Raw genomic sequence first — 13591 nt, 5'->3', positions numbered from 1 at the left:
GGTTTCCATTGATTGAGCCTGGTCGAAGAAATTGATCTTGACACCATTCTCCTTGAAGGAGGCTTGATACAGTTCCACCAGATGCTTTGGGGTGCGACAAGTATGCGCCCAATGTCCGTTGCCACCACACCTATGGCAAACTCCTTCAGGATTTCTAGGAGTGTTCATATGAGCTTTTCCTTTCTGGCGATTTACATTTTTAAAGCTCGGGCCTGGATTATGCCTTGGAACCTGGTTGTGAAACTGGTTGTGAAATTGGACACCATGGTTCTTGCCTTTCCCTTTCCCTTTCCACCAGCCTTACTTGTGGCCACGTCTTAGTTTGTAATTATTGCCACGGGAGGATATGGTATTCCTTTCAAGGGTATCAACATTCACTTCTGGGAACGGTGCTGATCCAGTAGGTCGGGAATTATGGTTTTTCATCAGGAGCTCATTGTTCTGTTCAGCTACCAGGAGCACAGATATCAGCTGGTTGTATTTAGTGAAGCCTCGTGCTCTATATTACTGCTGCAGGACCATGTTAGAGGCATGGAATGTGCTGAAAGTCTTTTCCAATAACATCTCCTCAGTAATAGTATCCCCACAGAGCTTCATCTGAGAGGTAATTCTGAACAACGCCGAATTGTACTTAGCCACTGACTTGAAATCCTGGATCCTTAGGTGAGTCCAGTCATAGCGAGCTCTTGGAAGAATCACCGTTGTCTAGTGATTGTATCTGCTTCTCAAGGCATTCCAGAGGGCTAACGGATCTTCAACCGTTAAGTACTCGCTCTTTAGTGCCTCATCAAGATGGCGACGAATAAAAATCATGGCCTTTGCCCGATCTTGAGAGGATGAGCTGCTCTCTTCCTTAATGGTATCTCCAAGATTCGCTGCTTCCAGATGGATTTTGGTATCCAGTACCCAGGTAAGGTAATTCTTTCCAGTAATGTCCAGGGCAGCGAAATCAAGTTTTGCCAAGTTTGCCATTTTCTTTTCTGAAAGAAAAATGAGGTGTGTAAGAACTTGCAATAATATGTGTTCTGGAGGAATATATTGTTAGAACTTCTGGTTCTTACAAATTTTTGATCTTCAGGCCAAAATGTTAAGTACTCGAAACTTCAGGCTCGAGATTTACATAATTAATGAGAAGGGCAATTGTACTGCACCATTCTCATCGAAACAAGTATTGGATGAGCGATTATTCCGCACTACTTTAAACAACAGGAAAATTTAAATATGTAGAGCAAGGTGGACGATTATACCGCACCACCTAAAATTGCGATAAAATTTAAATATACAAAGCAGGGTGGATGATTATACCGCACCACCTAAATAAATTAAATATGTAAAGCAGGGTGGGTGATTATTTCACACCACCTAAAATGCGATAAAATTAAATATGTAAAGCAAGGTGGGTGATTATTTCACACCACCTAATATTGCGATAAAATTAAATATGTAAAGCAGGGTGGGTGATTATTTCACACCATCTAAAATTGCGATAAAATTAAATATGTAAATTTAAATATGCAGGATAATTAGATCTGCAGTCCAAGATAGGCGATAAAACCGCACAATCTTGGATTGCATAAATAATCAGTGGGTTAGTAGTCAATATCTACACCAAACAAGAAATCAAAGATATAAGTAACTGTTAGTTGGAGAACTAGAAGTAAACATGGTGCAAGCAGTTCTTCGCGAGGGTATATCCAGCAATTGAGGTAGAGGAAGAAGAAGAACAGTAAAAACCTTAGAGGAAACATTTTTTTTTCTTTCGGTGAAGGGAAAAGAGAAAATGATTAGAGAGTCGTGCTGATAACGTATTATAAATAGGCAAAATTTAGAGAGATAACCTTTACTCGGGACAGGAACGAAGCAGTTGCAGAGTATTATACCAACACAAAATGTTGCAGAGGAAGTAATGTATATTATTGCTATTAGATGTTTTCTCTTTCTTTTCTCTCCTTAACGTTATCTTCATTTGAACAATCTAAGTGCTCTATTTATAGAGCCACTTCAATGGAAACTTACAAAACTTACTATTCACATGTGATACTTTACCATACACATGTGGGCAAACATACCCATTATCTACAACATACTTTATAAATATTACCAATATCAAAATATGTTTATTTTAGCTAATTGCCCAAAAGTATAGAACTTATTAAGTTGTAGCCACTTAATACTACAGTCTAATGGTATTCTTTTTTATTGATAAGTGAGATGTCTTAGGTTTGATTTTCGCCAAAGATGAATTTGAACCATATTATTGCTAGCTCATTGTGAGTCTTAGTCCACTCCCCCTCCCCCTCTTAGTGTAGATAATATCGTTTGTCAAAAAATAAAAAAATAAAAAAATATACAAATGCATAATTTATACCTATAAGTAAGAGAATAAACAAATGAGTAATGCTAGAACATTTTTAAACCACATTGATGTACCATCTCATATAGCAAGTGATGCATACAATCAATATGTAATCAAATAGATTCATTGATTGGCGTGATATATACACATCATTTGCCCCTTCGTATGGTACACTAATGTGGTACAAAAATGTGACATGCCGAGCATTTTCCTAAAACAATAGTAAAAATAAGAAAATTCAATCTATACTAAAGCTGAAAACAAACTATTTTACTGTTCATAAGCACAGTGTTCTACCGAATTTTCCCTCCTATGTTTACTCTAATCTCGGTTTTACCCTTTTGTACACGTGTTGATCTGCTCAGGGTTTCTATATGCTTCCAGTTGCTTCCAATTGCTTCCATCTACTTCGACCTAGTTTGGGAGTGAGGTGCTTAAAAAAAAAGCACCTATGAAAAAAAGCTGTGAGGGTTTTAGGTGTTTGGTAAACTGAAAAAAAAGGGCTTATTTTGGAAGCTGCTGTGAGAATAAGCTGAAATCAAAGGAAAAAGCTGAAGCTGCTATTTGCAGCTTTGGAAAACTGGCTTTTTTTCAAAGCACATGGAGCTACAGTGCTCCTTTAATGAAAAGACCCACTATCAGACTGCTTTTTTTTCCAAAAGCACTTTTACAAAAAAGTTTACCAAACGCTCTGCTGCTTTATTTCACAGCCGCTTATTCTCACAGCACAGCCGCTTATTCTCATAGCAGCTTTTTTTCAAAGCACAGCAATACCAAACCAGCCCTTCATCTCTCCTCAAATGAAAAAAAAAACACCTGCTTCGACTACATCTTCTGGAATATTTCTTCAGCGTCGAAGGCTTTCCTTCGACTACATGTTCTGAACAATTCCTTCAGTTTCTACCCCTCTATCTCGCTTTATCTCACACAAATCTCCACTTTGCTGAAAAACCACCCAACCAGTAGACATTTTCGGTTTGATTCGAAGAAAAAATTTACCCAGAAAGGATAGCGTTTTGTTGGTGAGTTATTCGGATCCTACATCTAGGGTTTTCTTTTGTTCAAATATGGGGTTCTGTGATTTTGGATTTAGGAATGGGTTTTATGTTGAAATTTCCTTTTTGTGATTTTGGATTTAGAAATGGATTTTCATTTGAATTTTTTAATTTTTTTTGTGACTTTGTGGGACGTGCTGGAGGGAATTGGGTTGTCGATGAGATTCAAGGGCGGAGATCGGGATGAGAAATATTGAGAGGTTTGGTTTCATCTTCTACTCTCTCTCAATAACCGTCAAGCCCCATTCCCTTTCAGGTTCATCTTCTACTCTCTCTCAATAACCGTCAAGCCCCATTCCCTTTCAGGTTCATCTTCTACTCTCTCTCCTCTGCTCTTAGATGGCTCTCGAGGTCGCTGTCAAGGCTGCCTTCGGTGCGCCTCATCTTCTCGGCGACTGTACGTTCACATTTTTCTCTGTTTCCCTCGATTTCCGTTCTGGGGTTTGATCAAATTTTGCTATTTTGGTAAAATTTTCCATCTTTCGTTTCTGACAGGCCCTTTCAGCCAAAGGGTTCTTCTGACCTTGGAGGAGAAGAAAGTGCCCTACAAATTGCACTTAATCAATCTCAGCGACAAACCCAGTGCTATTTTACTTTGTTTTGAAATTTTTATCCCAAAAATACATGCAGGCATAGATGGAAATATGTGATTTTTCTACTTATAATGGATTTTGATGTGTTTTTTTGGAGTGTCTGAGGAATTGGGTTTGGGGTTTTTGTTGGTGATTTGTAGGTTTACGGAAGTGAATCCAGAGGGGAAGGTGCCTGTGGTGAAGTTTGATGACAAATGGGTGGCGGATTTTGATGTCATTGTTAGGATCATTGAGGAAAATTACCCTGAACCTTCTCTCAAAATTCCTTCTAAATTTGCTTCTGTGTATGATCTCTCTCTCTCTCTCTTTCTAATACTACTCAGGAAGTACATATTTGTAGTCTCCAGTAAAAGGTATTATTCATTGAATTTCTGAGATCTTTTATCACATCTCCAGGTTGACTCATAATCTTTAGGCTTCAAACAGATTCTGCATATGAATAAGTTGCTTTGTCCGTCCTCTCTTCCCCCTTTCTTTTCTGGGTTTGTTTTTGTTTTCAATTTTTTTGCTTGGGATTGTTTGTTTTGATTGGATTTTCGATTTTTGTTGTGGGTTTTCTTTTCTGGGTTTGATTCAGATTGTTTTTGCTGCTGGAGAATGGAGCGGATGCCAATTATAGGAATTACTGCGGGCAGGTACGAAAGTTGGTGCTTTTTCTCATCTAGATTATGATTGTTTGACAGACAGTAATTTAATTTGTGTTTCTGAATCCCCATTAGAGTAAATTTTGGCATTTGGGTATTGATCTGGTTAGAAAGTTTAGTGATTGGTTTGCTTTGTCGCATAAATCAAACCCTCTTATCGAAAAAATTGAAGCTCATGAGGGGATTGAACTAATTTCATGCTTAAGTTTGTTGAGGCCACAAATTTCATTTTAGCAAAAATAGATGGGGAAATGCTACTGCGATATTTTCCTTTAGGTATGTTCAACGGAATTGCTGTTTCGTGTTTGATGCGAATGTTGATTAAGTTGTTTGATTTCTGTGTTTAAAGACAGCATTGATGCAAGCATGCCGATATGGACATTGGGAAGTTGTACAGACCCTCTTGCTCTTCAGATGCAATGTAATTTTTTGTTCTCATTGGTTTTGTGTTTGATAAGTCAGTGAGCACAATGAAAGATTCAAGAGATGTTATCAGTGGTTTTTAAGTGCATTAATGTTGTATGTAAAAAGTAGGGCATATATTGACTGGGGTTAAGTTCATAGATCAGATTTCTCTCTGATCTATGAATTTTTCATTCGAATAGGTAGGCCTTTGCAGAGGAAATGCTCATGTCTGTCTTTTAAGGATTTCTTCCAGATATTTAGATATGTGGTCTGCACTTTGAGTCCTACTATACATCAATCCATTTTAAGTTGCTTAGATATTCCACTGGCTAGATATTTATGGATTCTTGACCGCATATTCAGCCGTTAAATTCAGTAATATATGTTGTACATGAATTTCTACACAGGTTAGATAAAAGGAAGACCCGAAAACTAGAAAATGAGGGATCTCTTTCATTTTCATGTATCGCACATTGGCATATGTATAATTGATTTGTCGCTTTCAGGTCCTGCATATGGTAGTAAGCATTAAGCAGTCAAAAGAAAGAGCTGTAAATATTCTATGCATATTGTATATTTTCCATGCAACTGCTTATGCCTATTCAGGTTGGTTCTCTTCCTCTCTAAGGCTGAATCATATGGCCTTGCTGCAATAAACTATTGACCATATGCTTTAACTTTTTCATCACAATTTGTGGCAGTTGTTAGGGTTTCTACGGAGGTAAAAAAAGATGTGGAATTAATGTTGGTTGAAGATATTTCGTTTGAAGTGACCCCCACCAAATTTAATTTGGGTATTTTTAAAGGAACGAATGTTTGTTGGTGGCTGTCTATAGATCATGGATTTTTCTTTATTTATTTATTTATAATATTTAAACTTCCTAAGTTTTGGATTTATGTTTGGTAGTTTTCTGATTCATGTTTGTATTTCGATTTTTGAATTGCAATTTGCAGGTGTGTGAATCGTAAGTTTAGCATTTCAAGGCATGTAGGATACGAACTTATGTTGATAATAGTTAGGTGGGATTAGAGGAGACAATTGGTGAAGGAAATTGGGATTGAATTTGGTTTGCAGCGAATCAAGTATTGCAAGGCGGCTTCCGTATAGTTTGTATTAAGCTGACTATTTGAACTATCTACTAAATCTTTTGCATGTAAATAGTATGTAAATGCACATCAATTATTATTTTTTGTATTAAAATAGTACTTTGTACAAAAAAAAATTATACAGTTTTTAATCCCGCGGCATCGCGCGGGTATCATTTGCTAGTATATTATCTATTTAACCAATATGCACATATATTCACTTGCCAAATATACTAATTAAAAGGTACACATGCATAAATATGCATATGTGCAAGACATATTGTTGGAATGAAATTTGTGTACATCCGTAGACACCCATAAATGCCGGCAAGGGTTGAATGGGGTTGATTGGGGATGTGATTGAATCCGTGTTGGATTTCTTACATATCTCCATGAATGAAGAATCAAATCTCAGGTGTAGTTGTCTTAGAGAATGAGTAGTGTGATGATGCTACATCGTGAACCATCTTTGGCAAATAAGCCTATGATGGGGCGTGTAGGAGAGATGAACCTTCATGGACGTGGCTATGCGTAGACTGTGGCGTATGTGGAGAATATATAGATTATTGTAGACTGAAGTTAGGATTTATATAGGGATCTTGAGAGTCTTTATAGGGAAAGTATTCCCTATTAAATTGGGAAAATATCTATGAGGGAATTTAGGATAAGATATCTAATCCCCCTGGGATTATGATTATGTTGCCTGATCTCGAAGATATCATAATTTGACGTGAATTAAGTTTCCTTTACTTGGGAGACAAGTAATATTTATAATGGTCATAACCCTAGTCTAATTGACTAAGGTTGTCTAACTACACTTGGTGTTCTGACTTGTCTCTTCGTTCGGATTAGCCTGACTACTCCAATTGGACTAGCTTACTTTGATCTAGACTAAGAAATTTGACTCCTCCGATGAGAGTAGCTAACTCCGACTAGGCTAAGCTTATCAGAGTCGCTTACTCTGATATGACTAACCTCATCAGAATAGCTTACTCCCATATGACTAACCTCATTAGAGTAGCATACTTGAATCTATCTAAACCTCTTGTTCTAATCCAGATCGTTCGAGCGTCATGTACTTTAGACATTTTGGTTTGAAATTTGGTCTAAATATTTTGATCTCCCTAGCATTACTTTTTAATTGGTGTAATTCTTATGATTAGGAGAATATTCTCTACTTGATTAGTTAATTGAAAGCAATCAAAGCCTGACATAGTTGGAGTTTGTCTATTATTATGGGGAAAGGGAAGTTGTTATTTCTTGCTGGCTATAGTATTGTCCTCCTCTCCATGCCAAAAAAATAAAAAAAGTGTTCTACTTTTCAAGCGCTAAAAGAAATTTCTCGATGTCGAATAATCAAATATAGAGAGTTGTTGAAGAAAAATTTAGAGTGAAAGTAGGAGAGGCATGGAGAGAGAGAGAGAGAGAGAGAGAGAGAGAAAAAGCTCAACGGTTGTATTTTTACATATGCTACACATTTGTTTTCGCATAACACTCCACCGTACACGCTTTCTTCTGCACAACTTAGGGCTGGTTTGTTGTTGTGCTTTGAATAAAAACTGTTTTTGTTGTGCTCTGAGAATAAGCTTATTTTTGCTGTTTCACGTTTTCAGTTTTTTTTCACCTAAAACTATTAAAATAAGTTGTTTTTAAATGTTTACTAAACACCTTTTTGAGCTTAGTTTTTTTTTATACACACTTTTGATAAAAGTACCTCAGTACCAAATTAGTACTTAAGCAAGACGTGCAGGTTATATAACGATAATCAATACTGCACAAACAGGCATGACCCGCACACACACATATATAGTAGCTAGCCTACTGATCAGAAGAATTGTGGAAGCAAAATTATATCTAAATATGTGGCTCTGATTCGGACTAATATTAACGATAATCAATACTGCACAAACAGGCATGACCCGTACACACACATATATAGTAGCTAGCCTACTGATCAGAAGAATTGTGGAATCAAAATTATATCTAAATATGTGGCTCTGATTCGGACTAATATTAGCAACATAACATGGCATGCACATGGTTTGACGTTTGTTACTTTCAGTGTAGAACAGTGACCGAACTCTGTTATGGGGGCTTCTGTCACTTCCATTCAATTCTTATACTCTTCATATTGCGTGTGTTGAAACTAAAATCTTTTATGCATGTGTGTATATACAGAGACCGACTACGGAGATAATTTTAGGGTTTAATTTGTTGTTATTCTTCTCTCTTTCGAAGATATAATATATATATATATATATATATATATATATATATATATAGGTTACACAAAACTTGTAGTATAAGAGACAATTAAGAAATTCTAATTACACACTAAAAACATTCGGTTGACTCATGCAAACATACGGTACGTGTATTTACCATTATACAATATTATATATATGGCAAGCCTGGAAACTCGATGGAGAAACTCTGTCCGAAGGAATTAGAGTTTTCAAACCACAGAGTGGATTAATAAGCCAAAGATCAATGGTAGTATAATATATTAATAATTAAACTGGACTATTAGAAAACTATTATATTATAATTAGCCATACCATACCTTTTTTAATGCGTCATAACTTTTTGAGAATAAGTAGGTTGGTTTCTTGAATTTCTGTCAACTACTTCACCAATGTTCATGATCAGAATTGAAGTCACTGCTCGCTGGCATTCCCTGCAGTCAGAGCTGATAATTACAACTTTCCAGACAAATTCAGGCTGGAATTGTTTGGTGATTTTTCATCTCTGAAATGTTTGTCAGAAGTAGGGTTAGTTAGTTATTATCGGTATAATATTTCCAACTTACCTCGTCGTATTACTATTAGCATAGTTAGTAAACCTTAGATCTCAGCTTACCTCGTCATATTACTATTAGCATAGTTAGTAAACCTTAGATCTCAACATACCAATCTCATATTATCGCATCTTAGTCATCCGCTGAAGTAGCCGCGTGAGGCCATGACGTGCACCTTCACATTTTGCCATAAAAAAACTTGAGAGCAGATTCTTCTCTTCTGACAGATCGCAGTTGCTGCCATCCATATCCAGTGTCCACACATGCACTCAAACTATAACGAAATCATTGAAAAGGAGGACAAGTACTTACCTTGCAATTATATATTTCAAAAGATGTGGAAATCATCATCATCCTATTAATATAATTACTTGGAATTAAAGTATGCAATCAAAATTGTTTCTTCTACTCATTATTCTATCTATCCTCACTACTGAGCTAACCCTAGTAGCTTAAATATTTTAATCATTTGTTCTGTAAGGTAAATAGATCAAACAGAGCATATATAATTCGAGTTAGGTAAGTATACGTATATAAAAAAAAAATTATTTGGTCATATTAAAACGCGTAAAACAACAATGTTCTTTAGATTTGCATTCATTCAGATCGACCGCCCTCCTTCCCTCCCTCTTTATTCACTCCTCTCCTCCTTAACCATCTCAAACACACCAAAACCTACTTAATTCCCCCACCACTAGCTTTCCCCTCATCCAAAGGCCAATATATCTATTATTCACAAAATTGGATCATTGGTTTGGTTCAATTGAATTCTTGATTTTTTGAACTCAAGTTTCATGAGTGTTGATTCCTCAACGTGTGATAATATATAGTAATAGTCCATGTGGATAATCCCGTTAGGACTTCTATCTCTTATTTGCCTCTTAAAACCTTTTAATTTGGACGACTGCTTTATATTGCGATAAGTTTTGAGACCAATAGTTTTGGAATTTAATTTATGACAAAACTTAAAATGAAGTTAAAATACAGAGACCAATCCCCTAATATTTACTATTCTCTCTCTCCTCCTCTCTTGCTATTTAAAGGTCATCTGCTCATTTCTCTTCCCATGTCTCTTCTCCTCACTGTTGCTATCTCTTTTCTGATTCTCTGGGAGATCTCTGATTTAGGTTTGTATTTTGGTGATTTAATTGGTAATATTTGTGTAGTGTGGATATAATATATGGAGAACAAGTTTAGTGGGAGCAATAGTGGGATGGAACAGCAAAAGGAAGTGAAGATAGCAAACCAAAGAGGTGGGACGTGTGAGCCAATTCTGAGGATTTTGGCCTTGGTGCTAACTCTTACGGCTTCTATTGTTCTTAGAGTCAGTAAGCAAACCGAAATTGTAACGATGAAGGTCATCCCAACCTTGCCTCCTATTGATATTCCTGCTACGGCTAAGTGGCATTACTTATCTGCTTTTGTGTAAGCTAGCTTTCTCTCTCTCTCTGTCTCACACACACACACACACACACACACACACACACACACACACACACACACACGGGGTAATTTTCACCAGTTATATTAATAGTAAATTTGATTAAGAAAACACCCCGACAACTCTAAGTTTTATACAAAATTACTTCAACAACTCAATTGGACAAAGCTAATACCTTATTTGTCCATTTAGTATGCTCTAATCGATCTTTAGTTGTTAAGCTTTCCCATTATCGTTTGAGTTTGAAAGATTTTCTCTAAAGTGTAATATTATTGAAAACTTACATGTGATAATCCACATATATAAATACACCACCATGCAATCTAATGGATTTTGTGGATAAGATATTTCGTAGACTTTGAGTTCAAGATAATTGTTTTATGGGCAAGAAATGATGACAACCGGTTTCAATTTCACTCATAAATACCCAATATATGCTGTTTATATTGCATCGTTGTTTTTCTTTTCCAACCTTTGATGCATCACATGTATTCGTTTATCAAGCCTCAAGTTAATTATGTTATAAGTCAAATTCATTAACAGCTTATGTTATGTTTTAAAATTGTCCATCTGAAATTTATAAGAGGTAGAATCTTACTTATATATGTTATGTTTGCAATGTGACATATTGTGTTGTCAAACTAATTGTGGTCGAAATTAACAACATTAAATGTGCAAGATATCTCTCAAGCTAGATGAAGAGAACATTACCGTATATTTTCAATGTGACTATTATTCTGACACACGGTGTTACCAAATGCAGTTATAGCGCATGCACTTATTTATTTAGACTATTGTCTGGCGTGAGTAAAACTAGAGTTCATTCCATACAATTTGAGGCTTAGGCGAAAATCATAAACGAAGTTTTTTTCTCGGACCAAACAAAACATACATATGTCATAGATGAAGATTGATGTAGTGGAAGATAGTCTTTGCTTCAAAGTTACACTCTAGCCATAGCTCACTCCGTCAATGCTTTGCGCGTGCCTTATCTCAATAAAAATTTCCAACATCCTCCTGAATTTGAGTACGTATGATCCTCTATGAAAGACATCATTAAAAGTTCAGTTTAATGGTGTTCCACTTCACTTATAAGTTGAAGTATCAAGTTCAACTCATTTGAATAACGAGTTTAATGCCTAATTATTATCACTGACCTACTGTGACTTAACTCGTATTTCTCACCATTTAGAGTAAAACATCATTATATATAAAATAAAACAAAATAGTTATGCACGACAAGACTTTTCAAGTCCCTCCTAAGTACGTAAACCACTTTCTCTCACTAATGTTCAATCAGCTAGCGTGGTCCTGGACACCTCAGTCTAGACTACTATACTTGTATCCTTACCTACGTGTGTTATTTCTTGACTAAAATCTTTTTCTTGTTTGTTTGTTAATTGTGCAGTAATTATTTAAGTAACTAATTTTACCAAGATTGACTATGTGCTAGGTACCTTGTGGTAGCAGATGTCATAGCATGCACATATGCAGCATTTTCCCTAGTCCTTTTGTTTGCAAATCGGGGAAAGAAAAATAGGTTAGGGCTAGTGGTTATCGTGCTTGATCTGACGATGGTGGCGTTGCTCTTCTCCGCCATTGGATCCACCGGGGCAATTGGTCTGATGGGGTACCAAGGGAATACACACGTGCAATGGAACAAGGTCTGCAATGTTTTCGGAAAATTCTGCCACCAAGTCGTAGCCTCGGCCGCCCTGTCATTGCTTGGATCTCTGGCATTCTTCTTCCTTATTGTGCTTGCTGTTCTAGGCCTTAGCAGGACGTCTAAGTAGAAAAATTGTCTGCTCAGAACCCTCTAATTTACAATGCCTGTAGAGGTAGAGCCTATTTTTATTGTTCATGTTGTCGAGTACTCGCTAGTTTGGTGTGTGTGTGCATGATAATGCAGTTTGATTCCATCTTTACTACTCCATATAATTTGTATCCTGTTGAAATGATCTTTGCCAATATAATATTTCTGAACGTATTATTGCTAAGAGTTTTTTTCGATAGATATGTGATATTTAGAGCAAATTTAGGTCCACACGGAAGCTTTTAGATTATTATGACTTAATTGTGAATCTTTATGGTGAACCCAAGTTGATGATGTGACATGAAAGCGACAGCACGAAAAGCCCCTTAGGGTCCAATTAGGTTAACGCCGATTAAGTTTGAATTAGACATGTAAGAGTTCGATTTCCTTTTATTCTAACCAAAAAAGCAAACGAGAATTTCGAACATTAAGTGGACTAAGTTGGTGGGGTTTTCTTTGTGCTCACAAATTGATTACACTGAGCTGTGAGATTTACTCACATAAGGCACCTTCGACCAATCAACTGCTTTCGTTTATATTTTTCTAATTAAAATTCTTGAAACTGCCTTTGCTACCATTTCTCTAATTGAAAGTTAGGTCGCTGGTTTCTTTTAAACTTGTGGAACAAGTTAGGTCATTCATTACCTACCATATAAAGCAGCACATTCGACAGGAGCAAAAGAAACCACTTCTTGCTCCAGGTCAAAACCAACATAATAGTTTTGCTGTTTTGTATTTCCAAATATGGACAGCTTTAGACTGGACCTGACAATTGCAAGGCAGCAAAGTCCATTCTCTGCTTCAACAACGTAATTAGTTTGTTTAATCAGAATGACTTGGTCTCATTTTGATCTCATTTTCAGGGCTGGTCCATAGATTTTTGAGGCCCCGGGTGATTTCAAAAAAAGTGCCCTAACTTCATGTAAGAAATTTATTTATTTTCACACATAAGATATCGATAAAATTGTACTTAGAAAAACACTTCAAACTCAATAATTTAGAAACACAGAAAGACTAATTTATTTTGTATTGAGAGAAGGAAACAAAAAAACTTCGGGCTTACAAGTAGATAGATGATGAGTTTTGTTTTCCATCTAAACTTTGAATGTGTTTTTGAATAAATTGTGAGGTGTTTTTTTTTCTTATTTACTAATTTGCAATTTTGCTCTAAATAATTTGGTCTACGTATTATTCTTTGTTGAAGATTAGACTTGAATTAAAACGAATATTTAAAAATAACAACCCACATAGCTACTACACAGTAACTAAAAATAAATTAACAACCAAACAAAAATTTGTAAAAATTGAAAAGAATATACATGCACATAGCATTTCGAACTTAGGACATCTTGTTAATTTTAAACAATAAAAACCATTGTTTCTAATTAAACTTCTTGATCC

At 36.0% G+C, this 13591-nt stretch overlaps 2 protein-coding genes across 11 annotated transcripts; both read left to right on the top strand.

Annotated features, from left to right (window-relative positions):
• Positions 1-3107: 3107 nt before the first annotated feature.
• On the top strand, positions 3108-6343 carry LOC103408979 (uncharacterized). Of its 10 annotated transcripts, XR_011577021.1 has the most exons (9): positions 3484-3611; positions 3718-3808; positions 3907-4288; positions 4401-4455; positions 4582-4639; positions 4998-5069; positions 5560-5659; positions 5755-5847; positions 6008-6343. XR_011577021.1 is itself a non-coding variant. In XM_070815195.1 (8 exons), the coding sequence occupies exons 3-8, from the start codon at positions 4086-4088 to the stop codon at positions 6013-6015; spliced, it is 534 nt and encodes a 177-aa protein (XP_070671296.1). In that variant the 5' UTR covers positions 3484-3611; positions 3718-3808; positions 3907-4085; the 3' UTR covers positions 6016-6343. The 10 variants fall into 10 exon arrangements, 4 of the variants coding, with proteins under 4 accessions (XP_070671295.1, XP_070671296.1, XP_070671294.1 ...); XM_070815195.1 differs by lacking the exon at positions 4401-4455; XM_070815194.1 differs by lacking the exons at positions 3484-3611; positions 4401-4455 and adding an exon at positions 3252-3378 and having other exon boundaries at positions 5755-6343.
• A 3607-nt stretch (positions 6344-9950) lies between these two features.
• LOC103403786 (CASP-like protein 1E2) lies at positions 9951-12374 on the top strand. The gene is made up of 2 exons (XM_008342621.4): positions 9951-10361; positions 11831-12374. Exons 1-2 carry the CDS (start codon positions 10117-10119, stop codon positions 12168-12170), a joined length of 585 nt encoding a protein of 194 aa, XP_008340843.3. The 5' UTR covers positions 9951-10116; the 3' UTR covers positions 12171-12374.
• The last annotated feature ends 1217 nt before the right edge of the window (positions 12375-13591 follow it).

The sequence above is a fragment of the Malus domestica genome, chromosome 16 (assembly GCF_042453785.1).
Source record: "Malus domestica chromosome 16, GDT2T_hap1".
In the NCBI taxonomy this organism is placed as follows: Eukaryota; Viridiplantae; Streptophyta; class Magnoliopsida; order Rosales; family Rosaceae; genus Malus; species Malus domestica.
The sequence above is the reverse complement of the archived record's forward strand: the minus strand, read 5'-3'. Positions and strand labels throughout refer to the sequence as shown.